The 19,550-nt window shown below is 42.6% G+C and overlaps 2 protein-coding genes across 3 annotated transcripts; both read right to left on the bottom strand.

Moving 5' to 3' along the window:
* Window positions 1–914: 914 nt before the first annotated feature.
* On the bottom strand, window positions 915–6,881 carry LOC139651163 (leucine-rich repeat-containing protein 74A-like). The gene is made up of 14 exons (XM_071528011.1): window positions 6,719–6,881; window positions 5,831–6,006; window positions 5,270–5,377; window positions 4,903–4,996; window positions 4,642–4,691; window positions 4,389–4,470; window positions 4,096–4,181; window positions 3,637–3,831; window positions 3,156–3,251; window positions 2,859–2,999; window positions 2,287–2,391; window positions 1,999–2,084; window positions 1,091–1,214; window positions 915–995 (listed from the first exon to the last, which is right to left on the bottom strand). The coding sequence occupies exons 1-14, from the start codon at window positions 6,879–6,881 to the stop codon at window positions 915–917; spliced, it is 1,587 nt and encodes a 528-aa protein (XP_071384112.1).
* A 1,626-nt stretch (window positions 6,882–8,507) lies between these two features.
* On the bottom strand, window positions 8,508–19,534 carry LOC139651169 (jun dimerization protein 2-like). 2 transcript variants are annotated; one of them, XM_071528021.1, is made up of 4 exons: window positions 19,525–19,534; window positions 11,181–11,398; window positions 10,019–10,123; window positions 8,508–9,611 (listed from the first exon to the last, which is right to left on the bottom strand). In XM_071528021.1, exons 2-4 carry the CDS (start codon window positions 11,373–11,375, stop codon window positions 9,420–9,422), a joined length of 492 nt encoding a protein of 163 aa, XP_071384122.1. In that variant the 5' UTR covers window positions 11,376–11,398; window positions 19,525–19,534; the 3' UTR covers window positions 8,508–9,419. The 2 variants fall into 2 exon arrangements, with proteins under 2 accessions (XP_071384122.1, XP_071384121.1); XM_071528020.1 differs by lacking the exon at window positions 19,525–19,534 and having other exon boundaries at window positions 11,181–12,763.
* Window positions 19,535–19,550: the final 16 nt, after the last annotated feature.

Raw genomic sequence — 19,550 nt, 5'->3', positions numbered from 1 at the left:
CTTGTTGTCGTTTTTTGTACGTGTAAGCTTCTTCTGTGGATGGAGTTACGGAGCCAAATGATACATTTTGGGGGTAAAAACCCTTTGAACCCAAATCCTCACATGGCTGTCCAGCAGCAAATGGACCGAATCAACAGGCTAAGAGCACTAAGTGCTAATGTTTTTGTATTATTATTTTATCTGGACACACAGCTGTCAGATCAAACATGGACAAAAAAGTATGAAATGACTCATAATCGTGAAGAGGCAGCTCAGCCAGTGATGCGCAGGTCTATCAGTTGTGACTTGGTCAAATATATAGTATGAGAGAGAGGGATGGAGACAGTATATAAAGACTAAGCAGAACGACGGCTGAAAATCACTGAAGGGTTGCCGCAATTTATTTGGAATTGACAACATGAGGACACTCAGTCACAGACCAATACAAACACAACCCAACTTAGACATTTGATTTTTTGCAGCTCTACATGTGTCAGGTAGCTTTCTTTTAAGTAAGAAGAAGAAATTTTGCCTTGGACATTTGAAAACTGTTAATATTGTGAGTAAGCTGTCAGCCAGCTCTGACTGAAAGGTAACGGGCTGGTAGAATACCCAGGAGCGTCACAACATGACAGTTAGGCCCAGCCTTGTTATACCACCGGAGGCACCTGACATGAACAGCTTGCCCACCTTGAGACACAATTCATCAACACGCCTTTAATAATCCCACTCTGCGGGGGCCTGCATAAGTAATGGTGCACATGCATATTCACAAGCGTGTTGTTTCCTTTACAGGCCGTTTCCTACAAAGCCGAACCAATGTGGCGAAACGGCTACCTCGCATCTGGCCCTATTCTTTCTCTCCTCTCGGCCCTTTGATATGGAGGCTGGCTCTCCTTTTCTTCCTCCTCTTGTTCTGTTGTCATACCAGAAGATTATTTTTGGATGGAGAGAATGAGGCGGAGGCCCCCGTGGCCCGACGGCGGGCACAGCTGGCAGAGCCGATGCGGGTGCAGCTGGCCGGGGTTAGAGGTTAAAGTATTCACACCGGAGAGAATTGGGTTGAGCTAAGAACTGCAGGGGAAGGAGAAGTGAAGGTGGAGCCACTGACGTCACAGGAGGCCGGTGTTAGGGTGCTGCTCTCATTGGTGCGTGATGTCATTGGGTTTGTGATGTCATGTGCCCCTCCTTCTCTTTTCCTCTTGGGCTTCAGAGATTTGCACTCGTAGTCTATACTGCTTTGGACAAATTATGTGGCTGTGAATTAATGAGTGTTTAATCTGTCACTGAGTGATGATGCAATTACAGTATAACACAGGGGAATAACACAAATTCTCAATGCAATACAAACTTCATCTGCCTTTATTTGAAGATCTCTCATCTGTCATCCTCAATCCTCATGTTAGCGCTGTTGAATGTCCCTGAACCTATGACTGCTCAGCAAACTGACTGCAAGAAAGAGAGACAGCTCAAAGAGAAAACTGGATATTATATTACTCCCTGAGTAATGAATACAGCTGCATAACTCCAGGCTTTCAGTCAAGATGGATTTAGGGAGTTCGGCGATGCTTACTCTTCAAAGTACAAGACAAGATCTTCTTGAAGCTGTATTTGAGCGGCTGGTCTCAGTTTAGCTTAGGGGAAAACACATCTGGCTATGTATTTATCTTGGGCTGGATGAATAAAACAAGATCTCTTCAAAATATTCAGCACAGAGTTGCCACACCGGCCAAATTTTCTAGACCATGGGCACTGTAAGAATAAGATGTTCAGCACTAAATTTGTTTATCGGTTACTTGGGGCAAAATCGAATATTCATTGTTGTAAAGTGTTACCAAATGTGTTACCAAGTGCGTGTCCACACAACTGTTAAAACTAAACACTTTTTTGCTCAAGCTTTCTCTTCAAACAGGCTGTTTTAAGTAAAGTTAATCAGATTTTTGCATGATGTGATGATAACATGATAATGGCAGCAGGATTATTGTCATTTTCCTGCAGTACACCTGTTCAGAGACAGACCTGTAGCTTATGGTGCCTGTGCAGTCCTTGTCAAACGTCTTGATAAACCACTCAAGCTGGTGCTGATCCAGAGGAATGTTAGCTGCCTGCAACGCATGACAACATTATTTCCTCAGACCATCATCCGTGCTTTAGTGAATATGGGAACATTCTTAGTTTAGAGCCACTTTTCTACAATAGCTTTGTTGTGCACACTGATGTGCAGTAGAGAATTTATTTAATTCTTGAAAGCATTAAGAGCAACTGTATGACATTATCAGTGCAGTTTAATAAACTGCTACCCCAAACCTGTACTGTCTTCCTAAAGGCAGAGTTGGAGACCTTCATGGTTCCTTCTTTATCCAAAGCCTGGAAGAAATCCATGATGCTCTCTTCTCGCTCCTCAAAGTATTTCTGTGACAAGAATCCAGATCATCTGTTTCAAATACCATTCGGAAACTGTTTTAATTCTTTTCTAAAAAAAAGTTTCAACAGAGCAAAAAGGAAAGGTGGTTCTGTCTTCACAGTATGCAGTGGGGTCCAAAGTCCACTACCAAGAACTGTTTGTTTTCATCATTTATCAAAGACTAATACATTATTTTATATAATATATTATTTTATATAATATATTTTATATTTTTTCAAAATTTTTAGATGTTTAAGAAATGCTCATACAAAATTTAAATATATCTGGATATCTTGATTGTACACCATTTGGTAAGGTTTTCTCAATTTGTTGTCATGCCATATATTTCATTCAAATATTAACACATGTATGCCACTAATACACAGTGTGTCAAATCCCAGAAGAAAATCTCTCTTCCCTGCAGTAAAAAAAAAAATGCCTGTCAGGTGATTTCCCTCCTTTCCTGACCGCTGACCTGGAAGATCTGGAGGGCAGCAGAGGGCGTCTTGGTCCTGGTGATGGAACCCATAATGCCTCTGTACCGGACGTCCAGAGACGAGCGATCCTGACAGACTGCTGCCAACAGCTCCACAAAGGCCTCGTTCACCCACACCGTCTACACTCACCGACACACACAGGCAGAGAGAGACATACATAAACACAGACATCTTCAGCATAGGAGACATGTATAAACATGATATACTATATAATATTCATTCACAGATACACTGTAGTTCATATGCTGAGGTGAAAGCAGTTTTGCTTCACTTACAGAAATATTGATCTCCTCCAATGCTGATTTCATGTTCTTCTTGACCGTGGTGAGCAGCGTCAGAGCCCCAATGTGCGTCAAGGGGTTATGGGACAACTGAACAAAATACACACACACACAAATTGAAAAGATTCAACACAAACTTTCACTTTAGTGTTGAATCTGCTGTTTCTTAGAATGCAAAAGACTTCAGACCGTCATTACCTGAGAAAGCTGTACAATGTTTATGTATATGTTAATGTATATTCTCACAAGAGCAGAAAAGTCTAGAAACTGAACCCACTCATGAAACAGACATACAGTCTAGTAAAAAGTGAATATTTGAGTGTATGCCTTTATGCTGACACCATACCCGCCTCATTCACCCAACAGCACCAGTCAGTTCCACAAAGGATCGCACCATCCTACTCTAAAGACCCATTATTACATTAACAGGCTTTCACTAATGCCCACAGGCAGGTGGCGTCACCCGTCCGCTCACCCTGAGGACCCTGAGGGTGTCGTTGGCGGCGAGGCCCTGGCAGAGCAGCGCGGCGGCCTCGTCGTCGATGTGGTTGTTGCCGAGGTCCAGCAGCAGCAGGGTGGTGTTGTGCTGCAGCGCCTGTCCCAGCGCCTGAGCCCCGGGGCGGCCAAAACCGTTCCACGACAGGTCCAGCTGCTTCAGAGTCGAGTTTACCTGCAGGGCAGAAGGAGAGAGAGAGAGAGGCAGAGAGAGGTGAAATATGAATAACGAATGAATATAACATGAAACGGACTTGAGGAGTAACTAAACTCCAAACCCAAATCTGTGTAAAGCCTGACATCTAGTGGTAAAAAACTTGCTATTGAAACTGCCATCTGCTATTGGCTGATCTATAGCTTCTATAGAGTACAACAGGTGATGACATCACCTGGTATGTGTGTGTGTGTGTGTGTGTGTGTGTGTGCTGCCATGCATCACCTTCAGCCCAGCACACAGAGCCACCGCACCACTCATCCGAAGGTGATTCCAGCTCAGATTTAGTACCTCAAGACCTTCATTAGTGGCTATAAGGGAGGGGATTAGCAAGGTGCTGGTAAAACATACAATAGACTCATAGATTCTATTATGCACAGTCAAAGTCTTAACCATCTTCTATCTATATCTGTAGTTGTGTGTTTCTTTTGCAGTTGGTCCAGACTTATAAGATAAATTGATTTATTAATTCATGGCAGCAGCAGTGACCTTTTCCTAATACAGTTCAGTCACTGTACCTAGCATCTGACCCAGCTGCTCTCCTCCGGTCTCACAGAACTTGTTGTGACTGAGGTCCAGCTCGTTTACCACATTGTCGCTCTGGCAGAAAAGAAAAGAAAACTTAATGTAGATCTAGGTTTCAGGTACTCATTTCATTAGTTACCTGGAGAATTAGGGAAGGAAAGGTCGGGCATGTGAAGACAGAGCAGGAACTCAACTCAGTTTTGCTCATTTGGCTCATTGATTCTACAGTCGATGTCTGGGACTTACCGCTAAAGCATCAGCAAGGCATTTAGCAGCATCATCATTGAACTCATTTCCTGAGGGACAACAAATAAAAACTTCTTTGTGATTCAGATTAATGTAATAATCAAAAATTACCAAGAAACCACTTATCCAGGCCCATTCATTCTGACTGTTTCAACAATGCAGGGAAGGCCACACACTTGGTAAGCATGGGTTACATTGCACATTGCAGTATTTTTTTTGTCTGTTCTTAACTCAGACTATGAAAATTATTCCATACAGCACCTGAGAGTTTGATGGATTTGATGAAAATATTCTCCAGAAGCATTTTGGAGACGCTGTCAGCTCCTGCCAGACGCAGGCGATTGTTGGACAGATTCTGGAGTAAACAAATTGATGTTCAGTCATTTCTCAGGCAGAGAGGAAAAAATGACCTTAAAAAGTTATAATTATGATAAATATAAGGTGTAGCAAATAATGCTGAGATGAAAAAGCATTAGAGTAACCAAAATATAATTAAATACATAAAAAGCACATATTCATATTGCAATTAAATACAAGTTTTTCAAGCAAATTATACATCATTTACTCTCTGCACTTTTGCAGTGAGGCAATACTGATGCATTTGATGTCACAGATTTAGAGTAGTTACAAGACTCTGGATGCTGCAGTTTTCTTGGAGCATCTCCATCACAGAGCGTGTCCCTTCTGCCAGGAGAAAGTTTCCCTCCAGTTCAAGGCTGGTGATATGAATGTCAGCCTAAACACAGTAACAAAAAAACTCACAAATTAAACAAATGAAAGAAAATACTCAACACTGAAGAACAAAGTGAACAGATCTGTTTCTCGTAACACACATCTCTCTCTCCCATTTTCTCTTCAATTTATAAACTGCCTGGAAAGACAAGGAGAGGCAAGGCAGCCTCCTGCCTCTTAAAAAGGGATCCTATCTATCAGGTCCAACATCACATTATTATTACCTCAAAAGGGGCACAAAAAGAGGAGAAAAAGTAGAAAAAAGAGAGGAAGAAGACTTCACTTTCACCTAAAAATCTTAGCATCAACCTAAACCATACCTTAACCCAAACCATAACCTCACTGGAGACCTCATGCCTAACACAAACATTATATAGTGATGAAAAAAAAGTGATAATTGGTGTATATAGATAGAAAATGAACACGCAGAAGAGAAGAGCAGAGTTTGGGCTCGTACCAGCAGGGCCATGGCCACAGCTCTGGCCCCCGGCGGTCCCAGGCCGTAGTGGTTGAGGTGGAGAGAGGCTTCGCCCAGCTGACGGAGGCAGCAGGATGCAGGAACAGTACCCGTCTGCAGGCAGGCCTGCAGGTACGTCTCCCTGCGGGAGACAAGCCGGCTCCGCTGGTCGGTGTCTGGAGGGAGGCAGAGATGGAGGGAAAGGGGAGAAAAGAAAGAGGGGAAGAGAGAAAAAGGCAAGGGAGTGACAGAAACTGAGAGCCTTGGAAAGAATATGTCAGAAAGACTTGGGAACTTATACTGAAAATGTCAGAAGGCCCAGCTGCAGCCTGACTGTTGTCCAAGCTGCGATGATACTTTTGTTTTGAGCAGTACGCTTTCCAAGCAAATACAGTTGTTCTTCACATTGTATTCATAACTGAACACACTGCACATGCTTACTGAGCGACTGACCTGATGAAAAAAGCTGTCAAAACATTCTGAATAAAGTAGCATGTTAAAAGTTGAATGTGCAGGCGATCAATCTATATTTTTAGCTCCGCAGCCACAATACATTGAATTGTGATATTCTCTTCACCATCACCAATGTGATTTGCACATTCTCCATCCTCACTTTATTTTATTTTTTTACAACTCTTTTTATTGGGGTTTTCAGAGTTAGACATACAGTCGAAAATAGGAAAAAGAATTTTCAATGCAGATATAGAGAAAACATGAGAAATAAAAATAAAGAAAAAACGGATATACATGAGAACAGATGAAACAAATCATTTTTTACAGGTGAGTTATCGTACACATATAAGGGGGGGAAAAGGAGTATTGCAAAAAAATGTCCATCCTCATTTTATATTCATAAATGAGACTAACTGTATGGTGACTGTAACCTACCGTCTGTTTCCAGATCAGTGTCCCACTCGTCTCTACTGTCCACCTCTGGCCCTTGGGTGGGCTCCTTGCCCTCCATCTGGTCCTGGGCGTCTGACTGTTCAGATGACTGGTCCTTTTCTTCACCACTCTTCAGGACCATGATGTCTTCCTCACACTGAGCCATCAGTAGACCATGAGACTCTCACCTGGACCAACAACACACCAACAATAAGCCCTGAGGAGGAGTGCAGTGAGTGGATGAGAATGGCAGTTATCACTCATATTGATGGTTGTTTAATGAATAGTTGTTAGGCCTATATATAGTTATATTGCTTCATTACGAGCCGAAATGTTATGAGGCATAAAAGAGGGTCAATATTCGTTGTTTTTTTGACAGTTACCGTGACTGCAGTCTGCAGCAAGTTCAAAGTTCATTTTGTTGATTTCTGATGATATGGAAGATGTTGGTTAGTGCATATTTTTGGCGAAGTTTGTTCCTACTTTGGCTTGTAATAAAATAATTTTGAATAGGTATTTCGTGTCAAATGATTAGTGTTTGGAAAGCAGGCGTGATAAACGCGATTAGACAGGTTGCGTAGCCTAGTAAAAGATAAACCAGTGTGTGATAAAGACCGCTCCGCGTCGCTATAATGACCGGGCTCGCTGTTCATAATTCCTTCATTTATTTAGTAGGCTATGGCAGTTAATCAAGTCATCTACCAAAATGTACCTTATTGTCCAAACTAACAAGTGTAAAAAAACAATACCTGAGTTGTGTCACTTTCTGAGTTGTAGAAAGATCATCGAAGAACCGCAGAATTTCAAGACTCTGTTGCCTAGGTGAAAGAATCCATTTAAATTCACGAGCAAGGATCCAGTTGAGTAGGCTACTGTTGACAGAAAAGTTAAAAACCCACAACCAGGAGACACCATTTTAACGTTTGTCTTGACAATAGCCGATTGTTTAGTTTACCACAATCATGTAGTTCTCCAACACCTCCACTAGATGGAGATGTTGACCGTGAACAGAGTCTCGGTGAACCATGTCAGATGAACACAAATTTATAGTAGAGTTCATGTCCCTTGATTAGGATTGCATTTCCTCACCATTACACACATTGGGTGTTTAAAGATACATTTACCGATCATCACCATTTCTTTTTTTTTCTTATTTTTGTAACAATATGACAAATCAGTGTATTCCTAAATTACAAAAGATGAACTGACTTTAAGTGTTTAGGTATTAGGTTTAGGTATTATCCAAGGACTTTTAGTGGTTAAAATATGCGGAAGATTTTTATTTTTTACCTCCAAATATTTTGTGTAGGCCTATGTGTGTGTGTGTGTGTGTGTGAGTGTTCTCTCTGTCTATATCTGTCTGTATTATCTATGTACATGAGACAAAAGAGAAAATGATTTCCAAGGCAGTGGCACTTCAAACTACAGTGACCTCTTAGTGCTGACATAATTAAAAACAGTCAACTGCTATGAAAATGCCATGGCTGAAAAACAGTAGGGGTATTTCCACTAGGACTACAAATCCTAACTGTAGCAACACTGGTGCCATGATCTACCTACGCACTGAGCCAGAGGTGAAGATGGGAGCGTCTTGCTGGCCAACATAAAGAAATCCCACCAGAAGCTCCTCTCCTCTCAGACTCTATACCGCTCTCTTCCATCTTATTATCTCCATCAGATACTTGAGTGAAGTGAAAGTGAGGCTCCAACTGATGTTCCTTCTCCAACACCTTGACTAGCCTTGCAAATTACATGATGCAGAAAAAAGAAATGCTATTTTCTGTAGTTAGAAAATAGAATTTAATCTATTCAGAGTAACAAAGTCATACATAGTAGGTACAGGTCCAAAACAGACATTGAAATACTGCTCAGCTGATAAGATTTCTGCTTATTTTCACAGCTGTTTGACAGCGCAATATTGATGACATAGAAAGACTGGAAAGATCGAGAAGTTAAAACAAATCACATCAAGTGATTAACAAGCATTTCATATAGGTTTATGTATATAAAGCAGTATAAAACAAGTACAATAATGGACATACAACAAGGCAAAAAAAACAAGAGTGTAAACATTTTGTGTATATGTGCTTTTCATGACGCCAGCGTCACCACAGATCGGATCAACCGGTAACTGCCATCGTCAAGGCAGGGTATAAAAATCAACGTTATAAAAACAAAAACTCTATTCCATCTGGTGTACATGTATCGAGTATCGAATCCTAAAAACACTACACCTGTATATTTCAGCTAGCATACAAAGGAAAACTGCAGAACACTAAGCCTTTGTGGGCCTCTACATCAAAACAATGCCACACAAACCTACTCAGGGCTTTTTGTAACAGAGCACCATGTTGATATTAGTGTGTTTCCTCAGTGTTGTTTCCAGTCGTACACTACTTTTCCATCGGTCCCTTTATGTAGAGATGGTTGAAGTAACAACGAGGCACAGCGGGTGTCAACAACAACACTTAATGCAGAGATGAAACCGGATTTTGTTCCAGTCTTCCAATGGACAGAGCCAGCTCATGTGGCAATACTGAGGAAGCCCTACAACCCCGGGTCTTTGGGCAGAGTCTCCGAAAATCTCCAGCTCGGAGCTCAAGTGCTTACTTAGAAATGTATTGCCAGTTACGTGTTTTTTCTTTAAAAAAAATGGCTGCCACGGCGGTGCTAGTTGGGTTCCAGAGATTCTACATTCCTGGTTTCACTTGGCGTCGGCGGCCAGCTGCTCCAGCAGGGGGTTGGCCTCGCTCTCAGGCGTTTTGACGCTGTCCGTCCGCACGATGCAGGTGGGCCGGTGCAGATTGAGCATGACCATGAGCTGCTGCCTCTCGAGGCGCAGCTCCTCGATCTGGGCCTTCAGCTCCGAGTTCACCATCTCCAGACGCTCCGATTCCTGGACAGAGACATCGAATTATAAGATGATGGTCGAAATGTTGGGCTAGCAACAATTCATCTTTGTTTAAGTATAAGTCTGTTAACTCTGAAGATAAGAAAGAAACGTCAACTGAAAGAGGGGAAAAGAAGTAGAAAAAGGAGGTTGGTGAAAAAGACTGTCCAAGTTTGCCTATGTTAAATAAATTTAATTAGTGGAGAAAATGGTGAGGGATTCATCTGGATCGTCTAAAAAACACACTATTTTCTTCCGCAGCTTGAACTTAAACTACTCTACTGACTAAAAGTAGGAATGGAAAAGTCATCCAAGGGGAGTCCCCACTCGACCAAGGGAAATATTGAGGCTTATAAGGACTCAGGCTGCTCTGCTCCTTCACATCAGTATGCTGTGCCGCCTTGTGAACTCACCCTTTGAAGGAAGTCAGTCCTTTCCTTCTTTTTGTTTCGGCATCGCGCTGCTGCCACTTTGTTTTTCTCTCTTCTTCTTTTCCTCCTTTCCTCATCCTCATCCATCTGCAAAGAGAGCATACGATTAGCTGCCTGGAGACATGAGGCTTATGTAGGATGACATACAGCATGAACAACCAGTAACAGATAATCTATCTTTATATCTAGAAGATGTTCTGATAGAGACAATATAATAGTATTTACTGTTGGGATCTTAGAACAGCAGATATTACAGGTTTATATTTTGTTTCAAAAAGAAATCAGATAATTATCTCAATTATCTAAATTATTATTAGATCAGCCCGAAACCAGTGGTAGTGATCATCATGAAGCAAAGACTGTGTGAAGACAACTACTGTGGTAATTCATGTTGTGTAACCTCTAAAGTAATTCTTGTATCCAGCACTAGAGGGGGCAAAATTTTAACCTAAAGCCCAGGACTGTACCATGACAACTAAACACATGCCCAAATATATATGTAATTTATTTAAATGGATTACGCTAAATAGTTTTACTTTGTAAACTTTTTAAAATAACAAGCTAAGTGGGCCACTCTGAGCGGTGCATCCACAACAACATTTGACTTTCCAGATCAGTTCCATTTATCTTCCACTTGAAGGAAAAAGTTCAGAAGAAGCCTCTAAAGTTTATGCTACTGACTGATCCAGCCCCTCTCAGGACATTCAAAATGTTTTTATGATGGTGTTTGTTTCTGAGAAACTGGCAATAAGGTATGAAATCATTTCAATCATTTCAAATAGCTCTGTTTCTTATTCTTTCCATCACTTAAGCTCATGGAAGTAAATGAAATTGCATGTGATGATGACAAATAGTGTGATTCCCCACTAACAGACAGATGCTACCCGGAGACTGATGACATTTTCTAAGAAGCAAAAATGATTTAAAAAAAAATGTTATGTCTTGAGAGGGGAATTCAAAACCTCCTGAACTGAACCTTTGACTTCTCCCTCCTTCTCCTTTCTCCCCTCCGACTAGATGTATGTCTTCCAAATGGAATGCAAATTGAACAAAAAAAATGTAATAGCTGTATACATCGCTTGGGTTACAACAACTGCACTCCCTAGTAAAGCTCTGCACTCCTTCCTCTTTTCTCCTCTCTCACCTCTGTCTTGATGGCCAGCGGCCTCTTCCCCAGCCTCCCCAGGAAGTGCAGCGGGGAGAGCATGGCGCCCAGCTGGCGGAAGTCAGCCAGCTTAAGCTGATCGGTGAGCGTGGTGGCCGAGATGCCCGCCAGCGGGCCCAGGCTGGGCAGGGAGCCCGCCGCCAGCGAGGGGTCAGGTATCTGTCCCGGCATCATGTCCGACCCGGCCGCCACCGCCGCTGTGGGGAGGGAGGGAGGGAGGGAGGAGAGAGGGAGGAGGGAGGAAGAGAAGGAATGGGTTGGGAGGAGAGAGTCAAGATTAAAAAGAACTCACTGACAATGAAAGTACTATGCAACTTTTTAAGTAAGTGGATACAAAAGTCTACACACCCTTTTATGTTTTTATTGCCTTGCGGGAAGAAATAAAAGCCCATTAAATCAGCTGTTTTTCATTTTCATTCAGATATCGTAAACAGCAAAATCAAGGTACAAACAAAAGGCCCAAAGCGCTAAAACACCTCGGTTGCGTAAAACAAGAAAACTTGAAATGGTGTGTAGACTTTTGATATCCACAATATTTGCAATCAGCGTTATGTATATGTATATATACTGCAAATGCTACAGTGTGTAGGCTTGCATTTGCATGTGTATGCACTGTGTGCTGGCCTGAAAGAGAGCAGCATTTTCTATGGCATCGTGTTGTATAAATAGATTCATTTTTCTTTCACCCGTTCTGTGACTAATCACAGTCATAGTGCAAGCCGTAAAGCTATACCCTTCATCCACTGTCACGCTGTAGTAATGTGACAGTATCCTGTATGCACAGAGTAGCTTCTGTGTGATCTTATAGTAAATGCCTAATGGCCGTAAATCCACAATAAGACTGATTTACTGCCTGTTGCCCATATCATCAAATACTTGAATAACTGCTAGTTGTAATATCCAAGACTACGTTCACACTTTGACAGCTTTGACAGCTGTGTTCTCTTCTCAGTCAGCAACAGATAAAGAAACAAACATCACACTGTCCACAGTCACACTCTAATTTCTGTAGCTTGACATGAAAAGGGAAGCTATGAAACTCGTTTCTTAATAAGATCACATAAACTGAGGCTCACCTCTTATGTTAACAAGCTTCTCGTAATTTATTGAATGAATTCAGCTTGAATATTCATTTACTTTTTTGTGAAGAGAGTTTAAAGGACATCAAAAGCATTCATGTTGAAACAGAGTGGATAACACTCATGCATTCCACCGCCACCCTCTTTCAACAATTTTGGGCAGTTTAGAGGGTTTGACCACAGTACTTTTTAATGTAATCAGGGAGGAATGAAGGAGAGAAAGGAGAAAAAGGAGAGCTTGTGCAGGCCTAGAGGAAGTGGCTGGAGAATTAAGACGTCTCTCTAATTACTGTAAGACCAAGACTTGGAAAACTTCTGATGGCCAAATAAAAAACAAATGTTACAGATGGGAACAGTGCAACATGAGCCGACTCTACCCTGCCCATCCCTGCAATCTCAGCGGAGAGGCAGAGCGAGACCACTGGATTTCAGAAGTCAGACTACAAATCGTCTCTCTCTCACCGTATAGTGTTTGTTATGTAGGAAAATAAACACTTAAGATACATGAAGTATCCAGATGAAATATGTCAGATCAAATATGTAAAATGAATAAAAGATAGGTAATGGAGGCAAAATGTTCAGCTGCCATCTCACAGATTTCTGCTGATGAAATGGGAGAAAAGCAACAGGCTCACTGGATCCAACTTGTTTTTGGTGAGACCCTAGCATGACTGATACAATTAAACAATAGTCATTTTGGCACATGGATAAAATGTCAGCTAGGATTACCGGCCATACCTAGAGCCATCAGGACAGAGTTTAAAAAGACTGATGATATCAACACGTCTGCCACATTAAAAGCTTAAGTCACATTTGCCTCCTGAGTATTCAGCTGGCGCTCAACCTCTACAGGTTGGGCACAAACTGTACAAAGCCCCTCTCATATGGGCCCAACAAAGACATCTATTGTGAGCTGGTGCGAGACAGCTGACTTTGCTGGTGGGTGACTCGCTGACAGGCTGACTGTATTGTAAGACCAAGTTTTTCTTTCTTGGCAATTTTTTTTTTCACTGCTGAAAGACTTGCTCTATTACAAAAGCCATAGAGGAGGTAATGAAAAAAGCAGGGTTATGTAACTCTATTCTAATGTACTCCACCCTGCTATGGGCTGGTCTCAAAGTGTTTTTGTAGTTGGACTGGAGTTTACTGTCGAGCATGGTGAGACCGAATCAGCTCTATTTTACTGGGGAGTGATCACTTTCGAGTTGTAATAGTTTGGATTTGGTCTCAGGACAAGGAGATATCTGTCACATAATTAAGTTATATCATCTTCATTATAACTCATTGGAGTTACAATGTGCAATAGTCATTAGAGAAAAGGTGATGGTGAAAAATAGTAAAACAAATCAAGTTTGAGGCAGAAATACACCCAGAATCCGTTACCTTACAACTTTTGTTAATTGGGCAATTATGTAAGCATCTATCAACAGTTTGGAGATGCTAACCGTCCAGCATTAAGTACTTAATATCTTTGTTCTAAGATATTACAGTACATCTAGATTGAAGATATGATTAAACATCTATGGTCAAAGACCTTTCAGTTCATCTCCAGACTTCTCTTGACCTGTCATCTACCACCTTCAGCCTGCATGATTTATTGGCCCCAAGGAGAAGTTGGTGTGTGGAGCCAGTCTGCAATGAGGCATTTGATTATTTAATTCCTCACCCTTCTTTCTCTCTCTCTCTTTCTCTCTCTCTCTCTTTCTCCCTCTCTCTCCTTCTCCCTCTCCAACTGTATGTATACTCCCATTTACACTGCACTTGGCAGCAGCCTGTTGTTTTTTCTGGAGAGGAAAAGAACAAGACAGCCCTGGTAAAAATCTGTCTCAGACAAAATTCCCTCTCTCTTAACTCCCAGCAGAGGTTTAGGCATTGGAAGGTGCCAAGGTCTGCTCATTCTACAGAGAGACTGTCGAAGAACAAGGCAAACCATATGCTCGCTAATACAGGGGGTGAGCGGGAGAGAAAGAGATTATAAAAATAGCCAGACAGCGCTATGAACTGTTGGACTGTTGAACCGTCGCTGTTCATTAGGGCTCAGACATTCTGGGCCACATCCACCATCAAGTCTTTTGTTAGAGACTTGACCTCAGTAAGTTTACAACACAGTGACATCTGTACTGTAACATTGATTACTGTACTCAAACCGAGAGCTGGTAATGATGCTGTTCACAACTGATCTATATTTCACAACCATCAAAAAATTCTTTGAATAACCACAGTCCCTACAGAAGCGAAAGTAGACTGAACTTGTAGTTATAGTGCAAGTTTCAAGTCTTACGTCTACTTTCAAGTGTCTGTAGGTTCTACTCTGTCCATCCAGAAATCAGGCAAACATGAACAGTTAAAGATGCTGACATGGGATTCAACAGCATGTCATGTTTTTTTCTCGCATTGCTCATTGCTGACCAATAACTGCGCTGGAATTCAAAAGATGGAATCCAACTTCGCCCCTGAGCCAAAAGAACAGCCACAGGAACTAAAGCACCCATTAGGAATGACTGAGCAAATCGCTTTCAGAGCCAAAATGGAGTCCAATATCCTAAGTTGGCCAGACACTCAGGACCGGTTTACAGACATGGATTAGGCTCTGTCCTAGACAAACATGATTTTTCAATGGAAACTGACACTAACAAAATAAGTCAGTTAGGGACTAACCTTATTTCATGTCTATTCAACTGGCTCATGCACAGAACATTATAATGCAGCCTACTGTATACTTTATGTTTTCAGTCAGACACATTGCAAGGAAAGCCCCCATTCTTGAGTATGGCTTGTTCAAACATGCTAGCTCATCTGAGGCCACCTCTGCTGCCACCGAAGCCCCCCACCTCCCACCCCATATACACACACACACACACACACACACATACACACCTGTTGTCTAGTATTTATCTGCATGAAATGAGATCACACACAAAAAATCCACAGAGAAGAGATAGATTTGCCAGAGGGTTGCAAAGTACAGATGGAACAAAGTATATAGTAAGATTCCTTTCAATTATGAAACATAAAAGTGGATCGCACACCATTCCAGACGACTTATAATACTGTTGTAAACTAAAGCATCAGATCGACTCTTGACATGGCTGGCTTTTGAGTTCAACTCGACTTTTAAGTCAAGTAGTAGAACGTTTGTTTTGTGTTTAGTCTGTTCAGCCTCTTTCAACCTGCCACAAAAGTATTTAAAAATCCCCCTTGCAAAACCAACATCGCTTCAAGCCTCAACAACATGCAGTCAAAACATGAAACCCTAAATAAGTCTCATCTGTGCAACACAGGGAAACTTAGCTCATGCATTTGCTGGACTGCGATAATTATACCCAAAAGCATGAGTCAAAGAGATTTTACACTTTTCAAAAGAGGGGTATTTTTCTTTTTTTTTGTCACCGGCAGCCTGCTGCCCAGGATTAGTGGTCAGCGTTTGATGATGCAACGCCGTTACTGTGTTTTTGCAGTCAAGCAGAAAAGCCAGTGCCACGGCTTAGGCCCACTCTGCCCTCAAACAAAGACACCTACACAGCCTAGCAGCGGTGTGGGCACTGCTGCTGCTCAGGGCCGCTGAGAGGAGAGGAGCTGAAGCCAAGCGCACCAAGGGTGGGGAGCGGAAATGTCATGTATTAGTTATGAAATATAGAACTGCACTCAAAGCGGGCTCTGGCAGCGGCCCAAGACCAATCCAACTGCATGCGAGCCACGGCTAGGTGGAGGTGTGCGTGAAAAGAGTGTGTGTGTGAGTGTCAAAGTGTGTGTGCGTGTGCATAGGTGTGTGTGTGTGTGTGTGAGGGGCCATATAAGTGAGTGTACAGGCAGTGTGTCCTATATATATATATTAAAATCCCTGAGTTTCTCCGCTCACATACTCTATCTGTCTTCAGCTCAACCAAATGTGTCCATTTCCTGAGCCATTCCTGAGAGCAATTAGCAGCGCTGTGGAATTCAGCCCCTTACCGATAGCCAGCAGCACGACTGGAGGCCCTATTATCCTCGTCCCCTATAGAGAGGGTCCATGTGTGTGTATATGTGTGTGTGTATGAGTGTGTGTCTGGGTAAGTGTGTGTTAACAGAGAGAGAGAGAGAAAGAGAGGGAGAAGAGAGTAACCGAGGGCCAATCATTACCTTGCGTTTAGCTTTTCCAAAGGAGCCCTCTAAAGAAACAGTGGCAGCACAAAATGGTGAGCAAAGCATTCACAGTTAAAACCCCTGGGCTAACCTCTGCCACCACACTGCTTTTGGTGTCTAAAAGCACGAGTCAGCAGGAGTGTTTGCTGGCAGCACTCTAACTAGCTAAACCCGATGGCTAACTTAGCTTTGCTCTGGGTTAAGCTAAATCTTTGTGCTTCCAGACGGCTTAAGCTCAAACATCAGAGTCATGGTGCAACAGGGAAAGAAGCAGGCACGCTCTCCAGAATGCTCTTTGACCACTCTTTGTCAGTGTACTTTATTGACTCCCATTTTGGACTGAGGCATTGCTCGGCCCACACACCCGCATCTTGCAAAACTCTCCGTGACTCGCGAACAACTCCGACGGCCCCCTATCTCTACGAGAGCGCTGGAAATGAACAATGAGAGCGAGGCCGGGGCCAAGGCACGCTCTCTCAATCCCTGGCCAAGGTCTCGGCGATCATCATTACCGTCTGTACTCAGTCAGGCTGTGTGTTGAGTTACAGCCTTTCGCAATCCTCTGGAGAAACCAGGGAATTTGGCACCGTTTTTCACGAGGACAGGTCAGTCCAACTATACAGTATCAACATTCCTCCGACCCCTCGTTATATTTTCATTGGAGCGACAAGATGAGACGCAGGCAGGAGGAGAGACACTGTTCTGATCATGCTACGGTCATCTCTGGTCATTAAACTCAAGGTTGTGTGCGTGGGTGTGGGTGTGATTATCACAACAGAAAACAGGATCTCTTTCGCAGCTTTCATTTCTCTTTCGAACCTTCTCATGGGCTCAGCAGCTCTTGAACGCGTGCGCTCAAAGTTAGCACCGCCAGAGAGAGAAGGAACCGGTCAAAATTATGCTTGTGGTGATGACTAAACACTCCTGACACCATTCAATGCAATTATGAGCATTTAACCTCACAATACTGTCAACGATGATGGGGCCCCCAGCTGCAGCTGTAATTAGCAAGCTTCATTTACCTTCACAGTTATGGCTCTGATGCCCCAGCAGCAGCAGCTACAGTACAGTGGCTGGCTAGATTATCTTTTGTCCACAATGAGATTACTCAAGGTTGCAGGAAGTTTAACTATTGCATGTACTGTTGACTTTTTTCCTAAAAACGAATCAGTACATTTTTCAGTCAAATCCAAACACAAAGCACCTGCAGATAAGCACAAAGTACGAGGATTGTGGTTACCTACATTCAAACACTATTATGTGATCACTGGCTGGCTTCCTGCTTGGCTTGCTTCATGCCATCCAAACAGTCAGACATCTATATTCTTCAGCTGGGTGGTCCAGGTTGAGATATTATACCGTTACTACTTTTCTCCAGGTTGTAAGTCAGGATTAGACTCTGCATGACACAGATTTGGCTAGGCTCAGCCATGGATTAAATGAATCAAAATATGATACACAGACAAAAGGCATTTCAAATGTATGGAGTTCAAGTCCATGACAAAACCCTGGCAAAGTTTGTGCAATCCTTGACATTAACTTATTGGCCAACCAAGTCCAGAAAATTAGATTTAATGCCATCTGTTGAAGCAATCAGCATTATTATGTAACATGTGGTTGTCACTTCAATGACGTTTCATACTTTGTCCTCTGATATTTCCTCATGTCCCACGTCAGACAGACATTTGTTCTGATTAAACAACCTGACTGTACTATAACTTCAATCCCTTTGTTGTTCTCAAAGAGGAAAGTGTTTGCAAGCTAGAGGTCACTAACTAGACTAGCTATACTAGTTAGTTAGTTACACTAACTATAGGCTGACATTATGCAACACAACAGTGTTCTTTGTGCAGGGACAGCAAATTGGTTTCACTTCCAAAATGTTCATACAACAAAGGAATTGAGGAAACCTGGAAGTCATAACTATTTCAAGGCCTTTAAAAAGGACCTTTTTCTGTGCCCTTTCAATTTTCAAAAACATGTTTTTCCAACACTGGCCCTACAAAATGCCTCTTCTCTCAGTTACACCCTTGGACTTCTGGGTGTTTACTTCCACAACGTACATTTAGACTGCCTTGATACAATGTTTTTACATGCCATGTGGAGAGGCTTATGGGGACTTTGAAATAACAATGTGATACCCACAGCACTGAGTAGCTGCTCCTCCAGCATTAGTATTAGTATCATTGAGCTAGCTGTTGCGTGGTTGGCTAGTTCGCCTGCAATGCGTCTACTGTCTATTCAGTGTGCTAGGGTGCAGCTTGGCAATTCCAGCTCTCCAGAGAGGCACTGGAAGGCATTTCTACTTAAAATAAACCCAGTGCGCCCACGTCCAGCCTCTCAGCCCTGTCGGCCCCGCGCTGCCTGTCGGCTTGCCAGCCCTTCCCCATTAATCCACTGCAGCGTTCCATTTATGCGGAAACCATCCTACGGATGTGCCCGGGCAGGCGCTGGGGCATTTAAACCCTCTGCAACACACGCTCGTTCACTTAGACACACACAAACACGCACGTAAACACAGACAAAGAGACACAGGCGCACATACCAAAAAAAACACACACAGATATGTCTGCACTGCATGGCATGTACTTGTACATGCAAACACCGCACCGGCCGGAAAGCATGCAGTGACTATATAGGAAGGCTTTGGACTTGTGCACTTGTAAGTAAGCAAACACACACACACACACACACATACACGCACACACATACACGCACACACACCACCCACACACACACACACACACTCTTATTTGTTAGCTAAGGGTAGTTAAAGTTAAAAGCCATGATGTTGGTCCATAATGACTCCCATTAGGCTGGTATTATGACGCTTGTGACAGCCTGTTAGCTAACAGAATGTAGCGGACACCTGTTACTAGGATTGTGTTTTGTATCTCTCCCTCTTAGACATGGGTGGCTGAGATTCATGTACTACACCGTTTAAAGATGCTAGGTGCAGGTAGGGCTGCACAATTAATCATAGATAATCATATATCGCTGTTTCATTTTTCCACAGTTAATGTTCATGCCATTTGCTGATATTTAAGTGTTATATTGTCAATTCCCCTAAATGTCCTGGTGTGGTTCCATTACACCTGACCAATCACAACCTTTGAATGCACAACGTGCACCCATGTGAAAAAACGAC

Source organism: Centroberyx affinis, unplaced genomic scaffold, assembly GCF_046629955.1.
Source record: "Centroberyx affinis isolate AG114_WGS23_722 - 3 ecotype Tasmania unplaced genomic scaffold, CSIRO-AGI_Caff_v1 ptg001600l_1, whole genome shotgun sequence".
NCBI lineage: Eukaryota > Metazoa > Chordata > Actinopteri > Beryciformes > Berycidae > Centroberyx > Centroberyx affinis.
This window is presented reverse-complemented; position numbering and strand designations above follow the sequence as displayed.

Bases quoted from the DNA above. Each gene is read 5' to 3' on its own strand.
- LOC139651169 (XM_071528021.1), bottom strand. From the start codon at position 11,375: ATGATGCCGGGACAGATACCTGACCCCTCGCTGGCGGCGGGCTCCCTG. The intron at 10,124-11,180 runs GTGAGAGAGGAG...CTCTCTTTGCAG, and splicing joins CGCTGGCCATCAAGACAGAG to ATGGATGAGGATGAGGAAAG. The intron at 9,612-10,018 runs GTGAGTTCACAA...GTCTCTGTCCAG, and splicing joins GGACTGACTTCCTTCAAAGG to GAATCGGAGCGTCTGGAGAT.
- LOC139651163 (XM_071528011.1), bottom strand. From the start codon at position 6,881: ATGGCTCAGTGTGAGGAAGACATCATGGTCCTGAAGAGTGGTGAAGAA. The intron at 6,007-6,718 runs GTAGGTTACAGT...GCCTCCCTCCAG, and splicing joins CACTGATCTGGAAACAGACG to ACACCGACCAGCGGAGCCGG. The intron at 3,832-4,095 runs GTGATGCATGGC...TCTGCCCTGCAG, and splicing joins CTCTGTGTGCTGGGCTGAAG to GTAAACTCGACTCTGAAGCA.